The 24,751-nt window shown below is 41.2% G+C and overlaps 1 protein-coding gene across 2 annotated transcripts in view; it reads left to right on the top strand.

Moving 5' to 3' along the window:
• Positions 1-22,291, top strand: part of LRP6 (LDL receptor related protein 6) — a 177,370-nt gene extending 155,079 nt beyond the window's left edge. For both annotated transcript variants that reach the window (XM_002712655.5, XM_051850778.2), the window contains 6 exons: positions 2,843-3,079; positions 3,689-3,799; positions 9,860-10,090; positions 11,345-11,481; positions 13,170-13,267; positions 17,015-22,291. In XM_002712655.5, the coding sequence (XP_002712701.1) occupies positions 2,843-3,079; positions 3,689-3,799; positions 9,860-10,090; positions 11,345-11,481; positions 13,170-13,267; positions 17,015-17,309 (1,109 nt within the window). In that variant the 3' untranslated portion in view covers positions 17,310-22,291. The remainder of the gene's footprint in view (positions 1-2,842; positions 3,080-3,688; positions 3,800-9,859; positions 10,091-11,344; positions 11,482-13,169; positions 13,268-17,014) is intronic.
• The last annotated feature ends 2,460 nt before the right edge of the window (positions 22,292-24,751 follow it).

The raw sequence follows: 24,751 nt of genomic DNA, 5'->3' as shown, positions 1-24,751 counted from the left end.
GGTCTTGAACCCCAGGAACTCCATCATGAGCTATGACCATCCTAACCCATCATTGTTATTGCTAGGCCCAATGCCTGCCTGACCCGTTTCCTATTTTTTTGTGTTATTCCTTATTTATAGGAACCTCTGTGACCGTGGGCAGCCACTTAGCCTCTCTGACTCTTAGTTTTTTCATTTGCATGGCAAGGAAATTGAATTTGAATGGCAGTTCTCACACTATTTTTACATTTTAAAATATCATTGAAGGGGTGAGCCTCATGGCACAACTGGAAAAGGCACCACTTAAGATGTCTGCATGCTATGTCAGAGTGTCCCTCTGCTTCTGATCCAACTTCCTGTTAGCATACCCCCGAAGCAGCAGGTGATGGCTCAAGTACTTGGATTTCTGCCATCTATGTGGGAGATCCAGACATACAGTCTTTGGCTCCTGATTGTGGCCTGGACTGATTGTGGGCATTTGGGGAGTGAACCAGTCAGTGGATCAAGGATAACTCTCCCCATCTCTCCTTCCCTCTGTCACTCTACCTCTCTACCTTTCAAGTAAGTAACCACTCTCCCTCCACCAAAAAACAAAAACAAAAAATCTTAGTTTTTGTGTGCATATTTACTGTACTTGAAATTTAAATCTAAGAACTTAATAAAATTATTTAAAGCAGTAATAAACCATTACATGTTTTCATAAATATGTTAAGAAAATTTTATTTTCTAAAGCATTATTTTAATGAGAATAGTGGCAATGTTTTTACGTTTTTATAAATCTCTTTCATGTTGTAAATTCTCATGTGTGCTTCTGCATCCAGACTATTGTGATTTTGATTGAAATATATGAAGAAAATTGGGTCCCGTACAGATATGTAGCTGGAAAATACAAGACTATAATAATAGTCTTTTCAAATACTTATGGATATTCATCTTGGCTTCTGTACCAAATTTTGGGTTTTTTTGACAGGCAGAGTTAGACAGTGAGAGAGACAGAGAGAAAGGTCTTCCTTTTCCGTTTACCCAAATGGCCACTATGGCCGGAGCTATGCTGATCCGAAGCCAGGAGCCAGGTGCTTCCTCTTGGTCTCCCATGCGAGTGCAGGGCCCAAGCACTTGGGCCATTCTCCATTGCCCTCCCGGGCCACAGCAGAGAGCTGGACTGGAAGAGGAGCAACCGGGACAGAATCCGGCACTAGAACTGGGGTGCTGGCGCCGCAGGCGGAGGATTAGCCTAGTGAACTGCGGCGCCGGCCATGTACCAGATTTTTTAAAAAATCTATTTGAGAAGCAGAGTTACAGAGAGGGGGAGAGAGAGGTCTTCCATCCACTGGTTCACTCCCTAGATGGCTACCACTGCTGGAGCTGAGCCGATTCAAAGACAAGAGCTTCTTCTGGGTCCCCCATGTGGGTGCTGGGACCCAAGCACTTGGGCCATCTTCCACTACTTTCCCAGGCCATTATCAGGGAGCTGGATTGGAAGTGGAGCAGCCGGGACTCAGAACCAGCGCCTATCTGGGATGCTGGCACTGCGGGTGGAGGCTTAAACCAGCTATGCCCTGGCGCCAGCCCCTCTATACCAAATCTTGACAAGTTATAGTTTGTTGTAGATTTACTTGCAGTATATATTTTGTAACCAAAGCAGTTAACTTTTCATAGTCTCTTACCTTAAAATGTACCAGACTATTTTGTATTGTGAATAGATCTTTTACACAGGCATGATTTTGTAATCGTACATAATATTTGTCATTTGGACATAGTAAAATTGTGTTTAGAAATTTGCACATCTTCAGATTTTGATCCCTTTCATTGTATAATATCCGAAAAAGTCACATTTGTTAACATTACCATCAGTCTCATCAGAAGAATCACTAAAGTACTTAGGAAGCTGTTGGGCTTACAAAAGTGAACACAAGTTTTCAAAATTTCTAATTCTAGTTGAAAGCCTTGGTGTTATAATTTTCCATAAATACTTTCTGTTGTTTTTCTTGAAGTAACAAGCTCACTTAGTTCATTTTTTACAAATTCCTGCCAAATACCCAATAGTGAATACTGGTTGTTCTGGTAAAAATAGTACTTTATAAGTACTGTAGTTTTAATCTGTTAGTTGTTCTTTCTGGTAAAAATGATACTCTGTTTGAGTTAAGTTTATAATTCACGCAAATGCTTTCCCTTTAGAAGCCGTCATGCTTAGGTTTCAGCCTAACTTTATGTATGCTTCCCATTCTGTCAAACAATATTGAAGGGGCATGTGCTCAGGAGTTGGTTTTAATATAAGTAATTTTTTTAAATTCCTCAAGAACTTCTTAAGTGAAACTGGCCTTTTCATTTGTTTGTTTAAACTGTGCCTGTGTGGCTATCTGGAGTATACTGTGTATACAGTGAGACTGTTCTTGAGCCTGCTAAGGCGCAGTTTTAACCACCATTCTTTTTGTAACATCAGTGAAAGTGTAGTGAAAAGGACAAATGATATCTTATTATTATGAAAATAGTTTTGACCTACAGGATCCACTGAAGGATATCAGAGATCCCCAGGGGTTTGTGGGCCATCTTTTAAGAACCTCATGAGTTCTAGGCTTACTTTAAAATATATGCAGATTGGCAGTTACAGTGATTATTCCTAGGTTATGTGTGAGAGTGTAATGAATTTTAAATATCATAATCCTACTTGATTTATGTTTATTCTGTATATGTGAGCTATATGAAAAAACATTTGCCTTATAATTTTACATGTTAGTAATCTAAATGAAGTAGTGTCATTGTAGTATTTTGTATATAATGATTACTAAATGAGATAACTTGGGATGTGTTTGTACCTCTGTGTGACCATTGCTGTGCTTCTGTCTCCTCTGTTCATCTGAAGAGCCCCCAACATGTTCTCCTCAGCAGTTCACTTGTTTCACCGGGGAAATCGACTGTATCCCTGTGGCTTGGCGTTGTGATGGATTCACCGAATGTGAAGACCACAGTGACGAGCTCAACTGTCCTGTGTGCTCGGAGTCCCAGTTCCAGTGTGCCAGCGGGCAGTGCATTGACGGTGCCCTCCGATGCAATGGAGATGCCAACTGCCAGGATAAGTCCGATGAGAAGAACTGTGAAGGTATCCAAGATTCCTCAGTGCCTGGTCATGTAGTCCCTTTTCCATTAAAGTTACTTAAAATTTGGCTGAGCAGTAATTCGGGGTAATTTTTCAAGCACAATTGACCATTTCATGTCTGAACATAGTCCCATGTTGCAAATTGTTTTAATTTACTTCATGTGCGTAGAGGTTTTTCAGATTAATAAGCTTTGAAAATTTGAGAAATGAGACCAAAAGATGATGTTTTAGTGTATAAAAATAGTCCCTGTTTTCAGTGAATTCTACATTGATTGATTTACTACAGTCTGAAATATTTCATATTCTCCTCTTTGCCTCATTAACCTTCAACAAGGGCAAAACAGACCAACATGTTCTCTAGAGTTATTTAGGGCAATCGGAAATTTATTACTGAAAGAGGAAATACAGTGTAAAGAAAAAGTACATTGTAAAGAAATTTCCTGCTGGAGTCCTGTCCCCACTCATTCTTTCTCTCTGCCAGTAGAAATTCCCAGAGAATAATATTTAAGTTACATGTAAAAGTCTTACTTTTCACTTGTACTAAGTGCCTTTAGATTCAGTTTGGTCTTGATATGATGGTAAAAATAAAATCCACTTGCATTTTTTTTCTAGTGCTTTGTTTAATTGATCAGTTCCGCTGTGCCAATGGTCAGTGCATTGGAAAACACAAGAAATGTGACCATAATGTGGACTGCAGTGACAAATCAGATGAGCTGGATTGTTGTAAGTCAGACCAAAACCTTGAAAATTTGTCTTAAGAGAGAGTTTTGTTAAATATCATTTCTTTTTATGTGTAAGCTTTACTTAGAATTTCCTTATGAAGTAACAAGACTATTAAGCTGGTTATCTGTGCCAGGGTTTTTTTCTTCGCTTTTAATAATTTCTTAAAGATAACAGTTTTCTTACACACAAAATTTTTTGCAGAAACATTTAGTAAAGCACCAAAAAAGAATAAACATTTTTGGGGGGTCACAACTAAAGCTAACGAAATTCTCGAATAGTATAGATATATGGATATCAGTTATTGGTCTAAACTTCATTTCTGAACGTTAGTGTTTTATCTGTGTCACATTTTCTCATTGAAATGCTTGCATCAGTTTCTTGATGGCTGGAAGACTTTAAAAACTTTCTTAAAATGTGACCTGAGTGTCCCAAGGCCAGCAAATGTCCCTAGACTTAGGACCCTTGGCTGAACAAGCTTCATATCTATTGACAGTGCTTCAACCTATAATGTAGCCCCAATCTGATAGAATGAGTTCTGAGTGGGAGTCAGCTTGAGCAGGTCTACCCTGGCAAAACTGGCTTATTGGAATGTAGATAATTCTCATTTTAAAACTCTTTTACCTGTAATGACTTTAAGCTCGTATTTTTAAAAAATGTTATTTATTTGAAAGGCAGACAAACAGAGATTCCCCATCTGCCGATTAACTTCCAAAATGAATCTAACAGCCAGGGCTAGGCCAGGCCAAAGCCAGGGAGCTGGGAATTCAAATTGGGTCTCCCACACAGTGGCAAGGACCCAAGTGTTCGAGCCATCATCCGTTGCCTACCAGAGCACACATGAACAGGAAACTGCATGAGATTCAGAGGAGCTGGTATTCAAATCAGATGCTTCGATGTGTCTGATTGGTAGGCATCCCAAGCAGCATTCTAACTGCCAAACACCTACGCCAAACAGGTTTTTTTTTTTTACAAAGTTCAGTTGAGATACTCAGACTTTGGGGATTTATATATCTATTCAACAAGTATTTCCTGCCTGTGCTGAACACTCTGCTGTGTGCTAAGGACACCTGCTATATGCTCTGAGTTTCTCAAAATCCTCTGTGGTTGAGATAGTAGGGGAGCAGGCAGAGCTGGATTTGAATCCTAGCTCCTCCTCTCACCAACAGATTGTTCTTGTTAAACCTTAGTTTCTTTATAATGAAGATAATGATATTTAGCCTGCTGTTTGGGAGAAAATTAAATGATTTAATGCTTATACTATTTAGCCTGTCTAGTGTGTAGCCTGGCTTTTGGTAGGTATTATTGATAATGGAATGTGATAAGTAATACCAGAAGTGCTATATAATAGGAATCTATACAAGTAGTAGTATAAAGAAGAGCATAGTCAACTTTTTAGGAATGAAAATGGCTTTAAGAATCAAGGAAGGCTTCTTATAAAAATGGTACTTAAGAATGAGTGCTGATCAGTGAGTGGTGTTCATTATTCAGCTAGGTAGAGAAACTGCATCCCAGACAGAGGAAATCTGTGTTCAGAAGCAGAAAGAAGTGAAATAAGCACCTTTGGGAAACTACTATGCTTAAAAGAGACTGCCAAAATATAGGCTATGTCTTTTTGTTGTTGTTGTTGTTGTTGTTGTTGTTGTTGTTGTTAAGAGATTTTATTTATTTATTTATTTGAGAGGCAGAGCTACAGACAGAGAGATGAAGAGACAGAAAAAGGTCTTCCATCTACCGGCTCACTCCCTAGATGGCCAGAGCTGGGCCGATCCGAAGCCAAGAGCCAGGAGCTTCTTCCAGGTCTCTCTTGCAAGTGCAGAGGCCCAAGCACTTGGGCCATCCAGGCTGTAGCAGAGAGCTGGATCAGAAGAGGAGCAGCCGGGGCAGGAACCAGTGCACATATGGGATGCCTGCGCTACAGGCGGAGGCTTAGCCCACTGTGAAACAGTGCAGTTCCTAGGCTGTCTTAAGGGATGTCAGCAAGAGATAACATAGATAAATGGAAGGTCATGGAGGACTTTGTTATTCTTCTAAAGAACATAGGCACTGTTCCATTATGAGGGTACAGTCACTGAAACTGTTCAGAAAAGGACTAGGAAGGCCACATATCAAAGAGCAGATGAGCTGGTGATGTTAAGATTATGGGAAGGGAGATCTGCTCAGAGTGGTTCCTTTCAACCTTTTGACCACACCAAGAGGAATACAAAGAGGTGGCTGCATGCATAAAGAAACAGAGTGGTGCACAACAGTGTTTACCCCTGTTACATAGAGTGCATTCTCATGTTTTCGTTTTTTTTTTTTTTTTTTTTTTTTTTTTTTTTTTTTTACAGGCAGAGTTAGAGAAAGAGAGACAGAGAGAAAGGTCTTTCTTTTTCCGTTGGTTCACCCCCCAGGTGGCCACTACGGCCAGCGCTCCGTGCCAATCCAAAGCCAGGAGCCAAGTGCTTCCTCCCAGTCTCCCATGGGGTGCAGGGCCCAAGCACTTGGGCCATTCTCCACTGCCTTCCCGGGCCACAGCAGAGGGCTGGACTGGAAGAGGAGCAACTGGGACAGAATCCGGAGTGCCTGTGCTGCAGGCGGAGGATTAGCCCAGTGAGCCACGATGCTGGCCTCGGTTTCATTTTTGTTAAATGTGGTTGCAACTCATGAAATTGTTTTCACCATCTACTAATGCCTTGCATCCTATAATTTAAAAAATGCTCAGGAGACCATTGTAGTTCATAGAGAAAATGATGAAGCTCTAAGGGGGAAAAGCAGTAGTAGAGAAAGGAGGGAAGAGAGTTCACAGTTATTTCAGAAATAGAATAGAAAGGATTTGGTAGCCACTTGGACGCAGTTGATAACTTTAAGTTAACCCACAGATATGTCATTGAGTGACTGGAATAATTAACTAGGAAAGGTAGCCCAGACTGAAAACTGCAGTTCCACAGCATATCCTGACTACAGGTGTAATGTTTGGTTGGTGCAGTTTATTTGTTTTAATTAAATACCACTAGGCAGGCATGCTCTTCACAGTTTGCCACTGGCCCCATTTCTACCTGCCCTATATTGGATTCCTTTATTTATTTATGATCTGCTTTACCCCTGGAATCCAGAAGAAATGACAAATGGTGGCGATGATGAGCTCCGTTTGAGATATTACAGATGCCTATGGGATATTCCATTGAAGCTGTTCAGGAAATTGCTGATTATGTGTCAGTAGCTCAGGAGAGAGGTTTGACGCTCTTAAGTTTATTGATGGTTAAGTAGTCTGTGTGAGTAGATGAAATCTCCCAGGAGACCAGTTAGAGAAAGAAAACAAAGGTAGTAGGTAGAACTCGGGGAAGCACCTGACCTTCGAAGGCAGGCAGAAGAAAAGAATAAGAAATAGTAAAACTAAATAGTGTTTTAGAACAATAATGATTAGACTTTTTTGAGAAGAAAACAGGAGCTAGCAGTCAATGAGATATGTGGTCATTTTTAAAAGTTTATTTATTGTATTTATTTGAAAGAGTCATAGAGGAGAGAGAGCAGAGACTTTTGCATCTGCTAGTTCATTCCCCAGATGCTTAAAACAGCCATAGCTGGGCCAGGCTGAAGCCAGGAGTGCAGAACTCAATCCAGGTCCCTCATATGAGTGGCAGAAACCCAAGTACTTCAGCCATCAGCTGCTGCCTCCCAGGGTCCCTGTTACTAGGAAGCTGGATTGGAAGCATAGGTGGGACTCAAACCTAGTTACTCCCGTCTGGCACGCAGGTGTCCCAAGCAGTGCTTTAACCCACTGTGCCACAATGCCTGCTCCAATGCGGAGTTATATTGAGTACAGCAAATAGAACTTTGGCCTAGAAACTAGAGCAGTTTCAGTGCAGTCACGAGCAGAGAGTTAAGATGTAACCCAGAGAAATAGAAATTGGGAGTTGTGAATATCAGCTTGTCTTTTTTGAAACTTTACATCAGAATTGAGTGCCAAGGAGGCAAGCATTAGACGGCAATTAGGCTGCCACTTGGAACACCCACAATCCCGTATCAGAGTGCCTGCTTTGAGTCCTGACTCCTCTACTTCCAGTCCAGCTTCTTGCTGGCACATACCCTGAGAGGTGGCAGATAATGGTTGAAGTGCTTGGGTCCCTGTCACCCACGTGGGAGACGTAGAGAGGAGTTATGGGCTCCTTTGGCCTGGCCTAGGCATTTGGAGACTGAACCAGTAGATAGAAGATCTTTCTGTCTCTCCACCTTTCAAATAAAATGAAAACAAATAAAAGAGTGCCACAGCACTAGAAAGAAATAAAAAGATGAGATGGCAGCTCATAAGGATTGAAGGAGGATCTATGCCTTCAGTTGCATGGACCAGGTCTGCAACTGGTACCCTCTACCTGTTACAAGTGCTGATCTCTTTCACATGCTCTGAGGCAGAGCATGTGTTTGGCTGTGTGAATAGTAGGTTTGAGGTAAGGCGAAGCACAATAAAGTTTTTTTTAAAGGATATGCAATTGTGAGATAAAATGTAACTGTTCAGAATGGAAGAATTTTCCTTTTGAATTGGAGAGTTGGTGCTTCATGCTTATAAGCTTTTTTGCTCTTTTTTCTCTGGTTCTGGTATTGATACCCTCTGCTTTGTAAAGGCTAAGGTAGCTCAGAGATTCATCCAGTGTAGGTGGATATCAAGAGCAGGATCTTCTCTGGTGTTCTGGGCTTTCTCTGTAAATCCTTTAGTAATCAAATATTGGAAATTTTATTTTCTTGTGCTTTCAGTCAACATGGCTTGAAGGAAGCAGCATACAAAAGGCCTTCAGATAGTTCCTGGGTGGGGCATGCATTTGGAACAGTGGTAAAAATGCTACCTGGGATTTCTGCATCCCATATCAAAGTGCCTGGGTTTGAGTCCTGGCTCTGCCTCTGATTCCAACTTTCTGCTAATGTACACCCTGGGAGGCAGCAGGTGATACCTCAAGTACTTGGATCCCTGTCACTCATGCAGGAGACCCAAATTGAGTTCTAAGCTTCTGACTTCAACTGTTGGTCCAGTTCCAGCTGTTGGAGACCTTTGGGGATTGAACCAGCCAATGGCAGTTCTGTGTCCATCTCTCTGCCTTTCAAATAAAAATTTTTTAGATTATTTTTTATTTATTTGAAAGGGTTACAGAGAGAGACATCTTCTGTCTGCTGGTTCACTCCCCAAGTGGCCACAATGGCCACGATTGTGCCAGGCTGAAGCCAGGAGCCCGGAGCTTTATCCAGGTCTCAAACACATGAGTACAGGGCCCAAGCACTTGTGCCATGTTCCACTGCTTTCTCAGGCACATTAGCAGGGAGCTGGGGCAGAACTGAAGCGGCCAGATCTCAAACAGCACCCCTATGGGATTGCAGGCGGTGGCTTAATTTGTTACCCCACAACACCAGCCCCTCATATAAATTTTTTAAAAAGAGAACCGCAGAATCTAGTATTGAAAATAATCTTTTTTTAAAAATGCCCATGGGAAATGGTGTATTATATAAAAGCTATACAAGGATTTCAGGGTTTTTTTGGGGGATGGCAAAATAAATGATTTTTTTATTCCACTTTTCCACAGATCTTTTGAAATATCCTTGTATTAGGTCTGAGAGTTAAGGCTCATCTTTAGCTTTTAGTGTTACCTTACCAGGCTGAATTTTCACTATTAAAGTCTAAAACCAAACTTGTGCTCGCAGCTGCCTTTAGCTTCTTCACCTTTCCAGGTAAAACATTTGATAGCTTTTTTAGGTCCTTCCCTTCTGGCAGTAAAATGAAATTCCAAAATAACTTTGTTGATTCTTATGGTCTGAAGTTTCTAAGTAGTGTTTAAATCTGTACTTCACTTCCCATCGTCTTTGTTTCTCTTTATTTACAATTTGCTTCTCAGTCATTTGTTTTGTTTCTGTCTTCACTTTGATTCCTAATGATGACATTTGATTGAAATGTCCAGGGGCATAGTACATATGTCTTCATGAAAGAAGAACAAGTCGCCTAGTTGGGCCTTAGCATCACATGCTGCTAGCAAACCCTCTTTTTGACTGCTGCTGTGGTTGTCTTTCCATTCCATGACCGTACTGCATTCTTGGTTTTAGATCCCACTGAAGAGCCCGCACCACAGGCCACCAATACAGTTGGTTCAGTTATTGGAGTGATTGTCACCATTTTTGTGTCTGGAACTATATACTTCATCTGCCAGAGGATGCTATGTCCACGAATGAAGGGGGATGGGGAAACCATGACTAATGACTATGTAGTACATGGACCAGCATCGGTGCCACTTGGCTACGTGCCACACCCAAGTTCTTTGTCAGGATCTCTTCCAGGTGAGTGGTGACTGCTCTACTGAGAATCACGTCTTGAGTCCTGGCAAGATTGCCAGGTTTCTTCTAGGGAGACAGGGTGCTACCCGGAGCCTATTTGAAATTAGATTGCTTCATGTTTAAGAAGTTACAAGAACAAAGGTTTGTTTTTACTTTTAGCACCTTCTCTTTACACAAAAGGCCTTGGGTTTGGCATGATAGAAATTGTGAAAGAATGTTAAGCAGACGCGTTGACAGGCTCTTAGCCCTTCTGACTGCATTTCTGGATGCTCTACTAAAAGCAAATTACCAGGCATCCAGTGAGAAGAGTTATAAACCACACGTTCTTTAAGTTTACTCCCTGAGAACCACAATGTTATTGAATCTAAGAATAAAAGGAGGCCAGAAAATAGATTCCCTTTGGCGAACATTTGGAAATAGCTGAGTGATACAAGGGAGGAATCTATGTACTGTCGTATGTTTTCTTCTGACACTTTATGTGATGAAGTGGGATGAGGGCTGATTTAGGCATAGCCGTGGAGCCAGAAGCTCTACCCTTGGCTAGGCCGTATTCCTCTAGGGTAGTTACGATTTCTTTTCAGTGTTCCTTGGTGCCCTTAGTGAAAAGAAGCCTTCCTTTTAATGAATGTGAAGGAGAAGGAAGTGCCTGGCAAAAGCTCTCTGAAAAAATAGGAATTTATTCTGGGTGTGACTCTTAAGCAAACAGACATCGTTTTGAAGCTGTTAGTGGTAATGTTGCTCTGCTTCCATTCCAGTTTTCAGCTAGTGCAATGCGGGAAGGTACTTGGGAAAACTGTAATTCCTCCTTCACCATTGGTAGTTTTCATTCCAGGCACACTTGGATTCAGTAGATGAAGAAATATCTTCCATATGTTGGGTTTATGCCTTAAAAATGACTTACTTCCTTTTGAATAAATTTTTCTTCATCTACTCTGTTTCACAGCCTCTAGCCATCACAACTTCAGCAGGATGAAACTTTTCATTTTGAAGAACTCTGCTTCCCCCAGGGGAGGGCGGAGCTGTGAGCTGTTCTTGGCCTTTTTCTAGGCCGACTCTCAGTGGAAGCATGCACATCTAGAGGACACTGGTTTCCTTTCTCCATCAAGTATTTCAGTTATTTTTAGGAAGGAGAGCGGGAGTTGATTCAAAGTCATACTACTTGAATGTTGGTGTTTGTGGTCCCACAGTTGAACAAAACTGTTTCATTTATTTTTATAGATCTTAGTCATCCTCAGTGTTAACCCCCTGTCATTGTAGGAATGTCTCGAGGTAAATCGATGATCAGCTCCCTCAGCATCATGGGGGGAAGTAGTGGACCCCCCTATGATCGAGCTCATGTCACAGGAGCGTCGTCAAGCAGTTCTTCCAGCACCAAAGGCACTTACTTTCCTGCAGTAAGTAGTTCGTTTTTCTTTGAATGCTACGATCTGTGGGCTTTTAGATTTTTAAATCATTTGAATGTGGGTACTGAGTGGTAGTAAGACAAAATTAGTTTTTTGGTAGAGATCTTAAACATATAGGAGGGCTTTGAAATGTTCATCACAAAATAGAATTAAAAGTTAAGGGTAGGAGGGGCCAGCGCCACGGCTCACTTGACTAATCCTCCGCCTGCAGAGCCGGTACCCTGGGTTCTAGTCCCAGTTTGGGCACTGGATTCTGTCCCGATTGTTCCTCTTCCAGTCCAGCTCTCTGCTGTGGCCCGGGAAGGCAGTGGAGGATGGCCCAAGTGCTTGGGCCCTGCACCCACATGGGAGACCAGGAGGAAGCGCCTGACTCCTGGCTTCGGATTGGTGCAGTGCACCGGCTGCAGCGCGCCAGCCGTGGTGGTCATTTGGGGGGTGAACCAACAGAAAAAGGAAGACCTTCTCTCTGTCTCTCTCACTGTCTAACTCTGCCTGTCAATAAATAAATAAACAAACAGTTAAGTGTACGAGGAACCCATGTGTAGCACAGTGAGTTAAGCCACTGCTTAGGGCTCCAGCATCCCATATTAGAGTGCCAATTTGAGCCCTGGCTGATCTGCCTCCCATCCAGCTTCTTGCTAATGTGTCTGGGAAGGCACTGGATGATACTTGGGCCCCTGCCATCCATATGGGAGACCAGATAAAGATCTGTTATCCTCAGAGGAGCATAAAATAATTTTTAAAAATTGTCTACTACAAAATTTTAAAAAAGATAAGTGTAGGCATGGGAATGTAGCCTAGCAGTTAACTCATCTGTGTTCAACGTGAAACTACCTGGATTTGACACCCAGCTTCCTGCTAATGCAACACCTGGGTGGCAGAAATGGCTCAAGTGATTGGGTTCCTTGAACCCATGTGGAGACCTGGATTGAGTTACTGAGTTCCTAGCTCTTGGCATTAGCCCCAGCCATTGTTGGCATTTGGGGAGTGGGCAGTGGGTTTGGGTCTGTGTGTACACATGCACATACTCACGCATGTCTGCACTCTGTCCTCTCTCTCTCTTTACCCCCAATAAGAGAATAGATAAGTTTGTTTTGATGCAAAAAATTTGAAACCTATGCATGGTTTTTTCAGAATAAATTTTCTGTGAACTTTTTGGAGCCCCCTTGTATAAGGCTTAAAGGAGAAGTTAGCACTAAGCTTGTAAGTCTTTTAAATAATAATCAGTGTGCTTGAGTACACTGGGCACTAATTTCACATTTGATGTAAAAGTAGAACCACTAAGTGGTACTTCTTGAAAGATTTAGGACTTGTGTTTCATGATTTCACAAAAGAGAAGCAAACTTGGAATTTCTTTTAAATCAGTAATTTTTAAGAAATCTATAATTAAAAAATCAAAACCTAGCGTTGCTAAACTTATATGAGTGACTTATAGATTCCAGATTTTCTTTTCATCCCTTTAAGCTCTTTAGCCATCATGATATTGGCCTAGGGAAGAGAAAGCTACAGTCCTACAGTGCTATTTGAGGCTGGTTCTTTTCAAAGGAGGATTGTGCTAATAGTGTAATGAAAGGGCATAGGAGTAGAGATGAAGGAAGTGAAGTGGAAAGAAAGTCTAGTAGTCCTTGTCTTGGATAGACTGTTGTTATTTTAATGTTTTAATTTTGTTTTTCTTTTAGATTTTGAACCCCCCTCCATCCCCAGCCACAGAGCGATCACATTATACCATGGAATTTGGTTATTCTTCCAACAGTCCTTCTACTCATAGGTCATACAGGTAATACATACACCTTCCTCTGATATAAGTTGAAATACTTTTTAGCAGGAAGAAATATTCTCGTTTGGGGTTTGCTATACTCCCAAATGAGTGGATGATGACCATCAAATAGAGAATAGGCATCTTGTATTGGTAATGCTGACATTGCCCCACTGCAGATCTTTTTCTTTCAAGGCATTATGCTTGTTTTTAAAGAGAGCCACCAATGGGACCAGCGCTGTGGCATAGCAGGTAAAGCCACTGCCTGCAGTGCCAGTATCCCATATGGGTGCTGGTTCGAGTCCCAACTGATTCACTTCAATCCAGCTCTCTGCTATGGCCTGGGAAAACATTGGAAGATAGCCCAAGTCCTTGGGCCCCTGCACCCACGTGGGAGACCCAGAAGAAAATCCTGGCTCCTGGCTTCAGATTAGTGCAGCTCTGGCCGTTGCGGCCATCTAGGGAGTGAACCAGTGGATAGAAGACCTCTCTCACTCTCTCTCTGCTCTCTCTAACTCTGCCTTCAAATAAGTAAATAAAAAAAGAAAAGAAGTAGAGCCATCAATGCTGGCTTTTAGAGGAAATAAGTAGAGCCTCAGGCTTCAGCAGTATTTTAATCACCAAAGTGATTTCAAAGTAGATTATAGTTGAGGGTAAGTTTGATTAATACTCTAGGACTAGAACACTGGGTTAACACTACTGTTCTGGGAGTCACAGAAGCTCTTAAAATAGCATGAGTATTAAGAGCACAGATTTTGAGAAACATTGAACAAGTTTAAGGTCAGCCTGTGGTTAAATTGCTGTTACTGTCTAGAGTAAAAGATGTCTCATGTAGTTGCATGGAATAGATCTAGACTATAATTAAAATCAATGAAGTGTGTTTATAAGCCTAGAGAGGAGAAACTGTGCCTCTGTGCTAATTTGTGAAGCTAAAGAATGTGCTGAGTAGGTCAAGTGTGACTGTGTCAGCCTATTCTTCCATCTTATCTGAAAGGCCAGCAGGAAGCCAGCAGCTGGGTGTTCTCTGTCGATCACTGAGTGCCCCGTAGTTGTGGCATCCCTCGAGTGCCTGTTACCTTCTAGACAAGGTATTTCCTGGCATGTCAGACAGATGGATCTGATAAAACTTTATGCATGTGTGGAATTGCACTGGAAACTACTTGAAGTATCTCGCTCAGTGTTGTTATTTCTGTTTAGATAAGACCATATTTGACAAAGGGTTGGCTCTGGTTATTTTTGTGATTTATTGTAATGTAGCTTTCCTTAACACAGGTTTGTTTTAAAAAGCCAAAACTGGGGTGGACATTTGGTGTAGTAGTTAAGTCGTTGCCTGAGGCATCACATCCCTTACTGGAGTACCTAGATTTCAATCCCCGCTCCTCTTCCAATCCAGCTTCCTGCTAATGCAGGCGCTAGGAGGCAGTATTGATGGCTTAAGTATCTGCAATCCATATTGGAGATAAATTGAGTTCCAGGCTTCTGGCTTTGGCCTGACCCAGCCCTGCTGTTTTGTTCATTTGAGGGACAAACCAGCTAACCAGCTGATGGAAAATATCTCTCCCCTTCTCCCTCCCTCCCTCCCTCCCTCCCTCCCTCCCTCCCTCCCTTTCCCTTCTTCCCTTTCTTTATTTCTTCCCTCTTCTCCCCACCCAGCCCCTCTCTGCCTTTCAAAAAAAGAAGTTAAAATAAAGCTGGGGCTGGCACATGAGCTCCAGCATCCCATATAGACACCAGCTTGAGTCCCGGCTGCACTTCTTCTGATACAGCTCCCTGCTAATGTGCCTGGGAAAGCAACAGAAGGTGGCCCAAGTGTGTGGGCCCTTATACCCACATGGGAGACATGAAAGAGGCTCCTGGCTTTGGCCTGGCCCAGTTGCAGCCGTTGCAGCCATTTGGGGAGTGAACCAGTGGATGGAAGATCGATTTCTCTCCCTCTCTCCCTCTCTCCGTCTCTCCCTCTCTCCCTCTCTCCCTCTCTCCCTCTCTCCCTCTCTCCCTATCTCCCTTTCTCCCTTTCTCCCTCTCTCCTCTCTCTCCTCTCCTCCTCTCTCTTCTCTCTCCTCTCTCTCTCTGACTCTGACTTTTAAACAAATAAGTAAAAATCTTAAAAAAAAAAAAAAAGCTGCATTCAATACACATTGAAATCATTAAAAAATAATTAGCTAAGAAGCCAAAACAGAAAAGTAGGAGTCTGAAAATTGGAATGACCTATAATTTTATTTTTGAAAATTAATTTCTTTAATCAAATATTCTAAAACACTGTTTGATCAAAATAAGCATAATTGCACCGAAAACAATTTTTATTTAGCCAATTTCCATGTCTCAAGTCAAGGCCAATTTCTGTTTATTATGGAGTCAATTTTTTGTCATCTGTTGAGGTTTTTGTTTAAATCAGGGCTTTAAAAGAATCTGTTCATTCTGCTTTCTTTTCTTACTTTTCCTTTTTTTCTTTTCTTTTTTTTTTTCCCCCTCGTGAAAATGTGTTTGGTGTTTTAAATGTTGAGTCAGGAAATTTCACAAAGGCTTCATACTTGATTGTATGGAAAGATAAGACCAAATGAAACAAAACACCATGAAATCATGTCAATATTGACAGTAAAAGCCTGTGAGAGCCTGCTCGGCAGGTCTGGGAACTTGGGCACTTCTGGCAGCTGTTTCTTTTGAGGCAAAGCCCAGGTGATGTCAGATGGTTTGTGTCCAGGGATATTATCTGTGGTGCTTTGTCTCACCAGACACTTCGTGCATTGTTTTTATCAGCTGTATACTTGTTCTTGCCCCTTCTCTTGCAGCCATTTTGATGAGAAAGCTTATGAATAAATCTTGGGGATAAATATGAAATAAGATTTTCCATATTTAGAAAAAAGAGATAGGAGAAGTTGCAAATAGAAGTAAGAATGAGAGCAGAGGCAGCACTAAGATCAAGTCTTACTTTCACTGGTATGCTGCTCTCTTTCCAATTCATTTTTCTTGAGTTAGCTATGCTATGAACTTAACAACTGTAGATTAGTTGAAAAGATAAGTATAAGAAGTAAGTTAGGCTTTTCTGAAATATATTGGAAAATTCACTGACCTTAAATGGGTACATAAAATTACTCATTTTGATGTTCAGTTAAAGCTGCCCTTTTGACTGTATATTTATCTATGTGCAAGGAATCAAAACTGTTCCCCTCAGACCACAGCGGTGTCCTCTTGCTAGCAGCAACAGTGTAATGGGGTAGGTGTGGCTCATAGCTGTCCGTAAAAACTCAGCCTGGGTTGTATGGTGTTTGGGTTTTAAAGAAACAAAGTCTTCATGCATCAGAACGTTGAGAGAATGTTAACATGTTTGGGTAGTATAAAACACACGAAGACCTATCCTTCTCATGGGCCATAAAACTGCAGAAATTGGTAAGGTCTACTCCATTAAGTAAATGCAAAAGGTATACAAAGGTTTTCCAGAGGTGACCGTTGTATAGCTTCCATTCTGTGGTACAGTTTAACTTGAAGAGACAGGAGCACATCCAGAGACTGGATCGAGTTCACCTCTGCTTCTCCATCTTGTCCATTGCACTTGCCGCTAATGACATTTATTTGCCAAATATGAAGATGTGTGCTGTCTCCTTCGTCCAGTCTCCCATTGGAAATTGCCTCTGGATCTGCGCAAATTTAAATTGCAGTAGCGTGTTGTTTTCGAAGTGAAGTTTACCTCTGATGTCTCTGAATTCTGATGAGGAAAATCATTTTGCTGTGAAACTAACTCTGCTTCTCTTTATTTCCTTCCCGTCCCAGCTACAGGCCATATAGTTACCGGCACTTTGCACCTCCCACCACACCCTGCAGCACAGATGTCTGTGACAGTGACTATGCTCCTAGCCGGAGAATGACCTCAGTGGCAACAGCCAAGGGCTATACCAGTGACTTAAACTATGACTCAGAACCTGTGCCCCCACCTCCCACACCTCGAAGCCAATACTTGTCGGCAGAGGAGAACTATGAAAGCTGCCCTCCTTCCCCGTACACAGAGAGGAGCTACTCGCATCACCTCTACCCGCCGCCGCCCTCGCCCTGCACGGACTCCTCCTGAGGAGGGGCCCTCCTCCTCTGACTGCCTCCACCGCAAACATGTAAATACAGTGTGGTTGAGATCTGGGGGGGAGGGGGCTGTTAGAGAAGGCTGAGGCAGACCTTGTACAGTTAAAATTATAAAATGGGCTAGGGGATACTGGAGATATTTGTACAGAAGAAAAGGATATTTATATATTTTCTTAAAACAGCAGATTTGCTGCTTGTGCCATAAAAGTTTGTATAAAAAATAAATTTGTACTAAAAATTTTATTTTTGCAAACTAAATACACAAAGCATGCCTTAAACCCAGTGAAGTGACTGAGTACAAAGGAAACAGGAATAATAAAGGCATCTCTGACCAGGAATGTCTGGGCTTTATTGATACCAAAAATGAAAAAAAAAGATGACGACGACAATTAAGTCCATCTCAGAGCAGCAAACCATAGATACTTGGAAGAAGCCAAATAGCCTTCATGTTAACTAACATTCGAGGGCCAACAAGTGAAGACATCATGAAGGGGGGCGGGGGGATACTAACCTTGGACAAAGGGCTTTGTTTTCTCTCGGAATCCAACTGAATTTTTGTGAGGAAATAGATATTTGCAAAATCCCTTCTGGTGTTGCTGTTGTGAGGTGAGACCAGCTGTCTGGGCAGATGCTGCAGGGCCACGTGTGTGCAGGTCTTCTGTCCCTGCCATGGAGCCTGCTCCTCCCCCACAAAGTCGTGCTTTCACTCGGCTGCCTCCCCCAGCAACTTTGTAGGCCATTTTTGCCAAAATACCATGATGTATTCCAGCAATTAAAGAAATGGAATTGTCTAAATCAAAGTTTGATTTTAATATTTCTACTAGCTCCATTCCCCACTAGGTTTAGCTCTTCATTGACTGATGTTTTTGCATAATGATCAAAGATTAGACATATTATTTCTTTTCTTTACTTCAAGGTCATTTTAACATTCATTAAAATGTCTCCTTACAACATATAGACAGTGTTTAAGAATTGCAAATTTAACCATTATGTTTTTGTTGTAAATTAATCATATATCCTTGCAGTACTTTCATCATATAATATCACAATATGAAATCACTTTTATATGTTTTTTTGAGTAAAACATTTAAATATGTTCTGGTTAGAGACAATCTATTTAAAAATAAAATTTTTTGTCATTAGGGTTTTCCCTATATTAACTGTTTGTGCCATTTTCGTGCTCTTTAGGCCAATTTTTTCTCAGAATGATGTCTACATATGTACCTCTTCTGATGTGTGACATGAGTTTAATATCTTCCTGTTATCCACTGTGAATGTAAGGTTGTTTTCAAATTATCCACAAATTATTCTTATAATCATTATGTTTTTATGTGTGTTCCGTCTTATTCCATTATGAACTAAGTAATTTAACAATCATCTGGGGAGTAAATAAGAAGGCCAACTATTAACGTCTCAGCTGTCAGAACTTGGGAGCAGGGGAATATGGAAGTCTCACTCCGTCTGCCTGACCTGCTGTCATGTACAGTACTGGGGCTGCCACATCTTAAGCTTCCAGGGATGACCCATGCAGCAATTCTAGCCTGCTCTGCCTCCTTGCCAGAAGTTAGTCTCTTGCTTTTAACACATGTCTGGCACTTCTCTGCTAAAACTGAATGTGTTTTCAAACTGATGTACTTTGACCTAAACAGGTGCTGGTCAGTTAGTTATGAAATGACTTTGGTTTTTGTTTTTAATACTGTCTTGTCAGGGCCTCTCTGACTTGCAAGAGAAAATAACAAAAGAAAGGATTCAGAATTTTTGGCAGGGATGAAGTAATGTTTCAAGCCACTCAAAAAATATCTAAATAAACTTCTTAAAGAAAAAAATATGGTTTCAGAATAATGCTCAGATTGTTGTGGACAGCTTATGAGAATGATCAGGTGCACTGATTTTGCATATGACTAAATGGTCATCCATCAGCATTAACTCTTACTGTTAATGGAACAAAGTGCTCCCAGTCTAAGATTGGACACTAAACTTGCATTCTGTGACACATGGGAACACTTGATGTTTAAATGAAGATGGAAAGGTTAGCAATAACTGGGTATCAATTAGAATTTGAGAATTCTATATGTTTACATTTTTTAACGTGCATCTTTATCTGGTGGGCTTCCCATGTGGAAACTTGCACTATAATAAACTAAGAAGAATATTGCCTTGTTTTGTCTCAGTCCAAGTGCTTGTACTGCGATGGCAATGGCCTCTTCTTGCAAAATACTAATTTGTGTGCCAATTTGTTTGAAATTATTTGAAGGCAGTTCAGCTTAATCTTAGTATCCTCTTTCTGGGGTAGTTGAGATGGATTTTTGGTATTTCTAAGCATACTCTTTAATGAGAGAATTGTCTAATTCGGGAAAGTTTCATTGACCCTCAGGTTACGATGGACAGTTAAGCTTAAGTAAATTTTATTAAGCAAGAGCTTTAATTGGGAAAACTGAGGAGGAGAAAAAATAAGAATACAAATCAGAAATTGAAAAAAAGTTTTAATTTTAGTATTTTGCTAGGTTCATTATCCAAAGGAGGAAATGGGGGGGGGGGGGGGCGGGGGAGTCATTAGATACTTTTTTTTAAGTTTTTTTTTTTTTTTTCTTTAACTTGCCTCTTAAAGTATGCCCTCTTAGTGATGTGATTAAAATGATCTGAGGAATGAAGTTTAGCATCACATCCTACACTGGACTTGGTGGTTATATAGCCTAAGTTGGTTAAGTGCGATAATGGCACTTCTTCTTCCATGAAATTTTATTATGCCTTGGGTACTTGGTGCCATTGCTCTATACTAGCTTACCACAAGATGTTGTCTGTTTTACCAGACTGCTTATTTAAGAAAATTACATAGTTAATTTTAATATGAAAATATTTTGTGCAGTATCAACAAGAAGATAACCTTTAATAAAATTTGAGAACCACTATTCTAGAGAGGTGATAGCTATTTATAATGAAGATTTTCATTAAAGTATATTTTCATCTAATGTGGACCAATTTGAGAAAATGTCTTTGGGCAATAAATTTTTAAGATGATTAGAATTGTATTTGTTTCATCATGTAAAAATACCCTAAAGTAAAAACATTTCATTTGAGGACAATTTGATCTTGAAGATGTCAAAAATAACCACCATCTTTTCTTAGTTAGCAGTCAGTGTTTGGGGAACATCTTTTTGTTGTGTGTAAAGGCCCATTCATGAAGAATACTTTCCGTAGAGTTAGTAGCTGTAGCCGACCTAGCCTGTTAATGAATAAGTTTATGTAGGCTGATAACGAGGAGTTTCAAAGAAAATTATAAAGAGGCTTGCCTTGAGTAAGTTTGCTTCTTTGTAACAGATGGGCTACTGCTGCCTTCCTGTCTATTATGCCTAGATTACATTCTTAGAAATTACAGCATTTTAAATTGATTTCTTGCAGGGAAAAACTTGCCACTTTACTGATGTGCATGCCATAGGAGCTGCATATTGGTTACCTTTACACATCCAACAAGATTGAGAAATGGAAGCATTGGGCTTTTCACACTCAACATGTATGCCATGCTTTTAGCGCATGTACAGTGCCTCAGTCTCAATGTGGCATCTACAGTTTGTGTGCAGTGTAACAGGAGTGATGCTCTCAGTGTACACATGGACTGACTTACTGAAGGAAGTATAAATGCAAGTTCATTTCCATATCCCAAGCGTGAAGTCAGCCAAGAGAAGTAATAGATGGTCTGAGAAAATCAACCAGGATACGTGTAGTTTCTGGCTTTAGGGATGTCTTATTCCTAATAGTCTCAAATTTAACTTTTGAATTTCTCACAGTTTTAGAGTAGGGGGATTTGAACTTTGTATAAATTAGACATTTATAATTTTAAAAAATTAAATTACAAGCATTGTGACTCTGGTCCTCATGATATTTCTCTTCCCGCGATTCCATGTCTCATTAGTTAGGCCTGCATAGAGGGGGAGACAGAGTCTTAGATCAATCTTGATGGCTTGGAATTAAATTAATAACTCGACCCTCATCCTCCTTCCTTCAGTTGAGGCAAGGGATTCCTTGTACTTAGAAGTGGTGTGTGATCTAATGTAAACTCACCCTGAGATCTCCCACCGGCAGGCCTGGCACTGTGCCCAACTGGGTCAAGTGGCTGCTCTGGATGCCAGCATCCCGAACAGGAGCCAGTTCAAGTCCTGACTGCCCCTGTCCAGCATCCCGGCTAATGGGCCTGGGAAGACGATAAATGATGGGAGTGTGCTCCCTCCCTCCCCCTTTCCTTCTCTCCTTCTCCCTCTCCCTCTCTCTTCCTCCCTCTCTCTCTTTGTCTCTATCTCTAACTCTCTGCTTTTCAAGTAAATAAATAAATCTTTAAAAAAATTCCCACCATCACTTAAGGCTTGCCCAAAAGTTAACACCAAAGAATTACAAACATGCTTTTGCTTAACTGTCCATTTTGTTTTTAATCATGTTAAAGCAGGATGGGGGTTGGAGAGATGTATATCTGTGTAGATATAGGTCTGTTTATAACAATGGATAAATATGGCTATTAGAACAAAAAGCAGAAAAAAATGAGTAAATCCAATATTACATGAAGCTCAGTGTCTGGGTTAAGTTTTCACGTGTGAAGAGGATACGCAGAAGCTTAAACTGGACTGGCCTTATTTGCAAGTGAAGGATCTGGTGCTGCTTTCAGATGTTTATCCTTTATGTTTTAAAAATTTTTTCTTAAGCTTTAATCTTCGTCATTGTCTTAAAGTCAACTGGTGTTTCTTGTCCATCGACTTGGGTACGACTTGGGTACGATGTGCTTTGCAAGGATGTATTTATATTATAATGACCAACATTTGGTCAGCCCTCATCCGCTTATTCACTTCCCCCTTTTTGTAAAATAAGTGCTTTAATTATAAACTGTATAAAAACACCTTGTATAAATTCCCTTTTTGATTATTACAGTAAGCTGAATTGTAACAAATGAAATGTTGATTTTTATAATAAAACCATGGAAAAATAAAAGTGTCGTTTCTTTTCAATGGGAAATCAGAACAGTAGATGGTTGTACTTTGCTGTGATAGAAATACTACTGCTGTGTTCCAGATCCAGTAAGAGCCAGCGTTGTTTACATTTCACACAAATACTGCCCTGGGAAGAGAGGTCTGAGAAGGACTTTGACCTAGTTCAACCCTAACAGTATCTGTGACAGGGAGCAGAAAATGAAGAAATGGTCTGGCGTCTTGAAAACAAGCCTACTCTTGTTTTCATAAACTCCTATAAAGAATCCTAGTGTGCACTCTGAGCAAACCCATCCTGTTGGTCTCTGAGCCCAGTAGGATAGGACACTTTTTCCACAAGGTAAAATCGAATCGAATCGTGGTAAAACAGAAGAGACCTTAGACTCCTGTGTGAGTCTTAAGTTTCCGGGTTTGATAAGAAAGGAGGCAGGCAGCTCTTGTTTGCAGTGGTTGAACTCAAGTAATGGGATTGAATGGAAACCAAATGATAGAACATCTTTCCTTAGCAGGTGCTTTCAAATAAGTGAACCTAGCTGGGCTCTGCTGACTCCTTTTCCCTGGATGGAAGACAAAAACCTTACAAGTTATGTTGTTCCCATTTAAGCAAGGGGAAGGCAGAACTGTGGTTGATTTGCCGGAGTTAAAGGTGGTTTTAAGAACAGAGTGAACACTGCCTTTTGTTTTGGGCCCATCTTTGCCCAGGTAGGTTTGCAGCTAAGTTTAGGCGGTCCTTTTAAATGTTAATTCTTTTCCTTCTGTATGGTTTACATTGATTCTGTACATTTAATTCAGAGTTCTGGTTCAGTCCACTTAGACTGTTAATGAAGCTGCACAATCCTCCTGCCCATATGCCTGGAAAATTTTCTACTTGAAATTTCCATTTGAAAATTCAGATTTAATCATCATGGACAGACCAGTCTTCTCCTGGCCTGTATTTGCTGTACAACAGAAGCTGTGGTAAGCTACTCATTTTTAAACAGCTGGCTAATGACCAAGCTCAAGAGGAAATGCCAAAGTGTAAAAAGCTCTAGTGCACAATTTGAGAAACTGGATGGCAAAAAGTGGAGGGAAAATGACATGGATTGAGATCTAGATCTTGATCTCTTACATTCTAATTCATTGTCAAGGTGTGTCTTAACTCATTCAGTATTACTGTCTTCTGAACCTCAGCTCTTCAGTCAGCAAGTCCCACTACCTATTCTGGAGAGGCACTTGTACCTAAAGCATTCTAGGCATGAGTGTTAGAAGGCAGTCAGCTGCTGTGTGGTGCTCCTACTGCATGTAGATGCCTGGTCAGTGCCTCCTTCTCTTTGGCCCTTGCTGTGGTTTCCAAAAAGAATTTATACCTCCCCGAGCTGGCATTGTGATACAGCAAATTAAGCCACTACCTGTGATGCCACTATCTCATGGGTGCTGGTCCAAGTCCTGGATGCTCCACTTCCAATCCAGCTCCCTGCTATTGCACCCGGGAAAGTAATGGAGATCGGCCCAAGTGCTTGATCCCCAGCCACCCACTTCGGAGAGATGAAGCTCCTGGCTCCTGGCTTAGACCTAGCCCAAGTCCTGGCTGTGGGCGGCCATGTGGGGAGTGAGCCAGAGGATGGAAGATCTCTCTCCTCCTTTATAAGTCCACTTTTCAAATAAATAAGTAGATCTTTTTTTAAAAATGTATACCTCTCAAAAGGAAGACAGCCTATTGCTCTTTTTACATCACAAGGTGTGTGGCAGAACTGGTTATCTTGAAAGCTTTTGACTTCTGGTCATAGCAGAAACTCTTCCACTGCCATTACTCAGTTTCATGGTCTAGTCATGGAGATGGACATTTTGTCCATTAATTAGAATTCTTTCTTGGAGGTTCCATAGGAAGAAGAGGGTCGAGGCTCAAATTCTATGCAGTATTATGATTAGAAAACTTTTTTCCTGGGTCTGGTGTTGTGGTGCAGTGAGTTAAGCCACCACTTGGGATGCCTGCATCTCACATCAGAGTGCCAGTTGGAGTCCTGATTATTCTGCTTCGGAATCAGCCCTTTGCTAATGCACCGGCCTGGGAAGCAGCAGGTGAAGGCTTGAATGTTTGAGTCCCTGCAGTCTACATGGAAGACCTGGGTAGAGTTCATGGTTCCTGGCTTCAGCCTGCCATAGCCCCAGCTTGTTACAGGTGTTTTGAGAGTTAGCCAGTGCATAGGAGATCTGTCTGTCTGCCTTTCAAATAGGAAAAAATATTTTTACAGGTTTACTTACTTAAAAGGCAGAGTGGTAGAGATCTTCCTCCTGTTGGTTCTGAAGACAGGAGCCAGGAATTCAGAACCTGGGTCTCCCACAGGGATGGCATTAGCGGGAAGCTGGATTGGAAACAAAGTCCCATATGGCAGCTGCCATCCCAGGCTGGGATTTAACTGCTGCACCAAATGCCCCTTCGCAAACTTTTTGCAGTGTCTTCATGTTAAATCTGTATGTCTTCCTC

This window comes from Oryctolagus cuniculus, chromosome 9 (assembly GCF_964237555.1).
Source record: "Oryctolagus cuniculus chromosome 9, mOryCun1.1, whole genome shotgun sequence".
Lineage (NCBI taxonomy): Eukaryota > Metazoa > Chordata > Mammalia > Lagomorpha > Leporidae > Oryctolagus > Oryctolagus cuniculus.
Note: the sequence above shows the minus strand (reverse complement) of the source record. Positions and strands in the feature narration are given on the sequence as shown.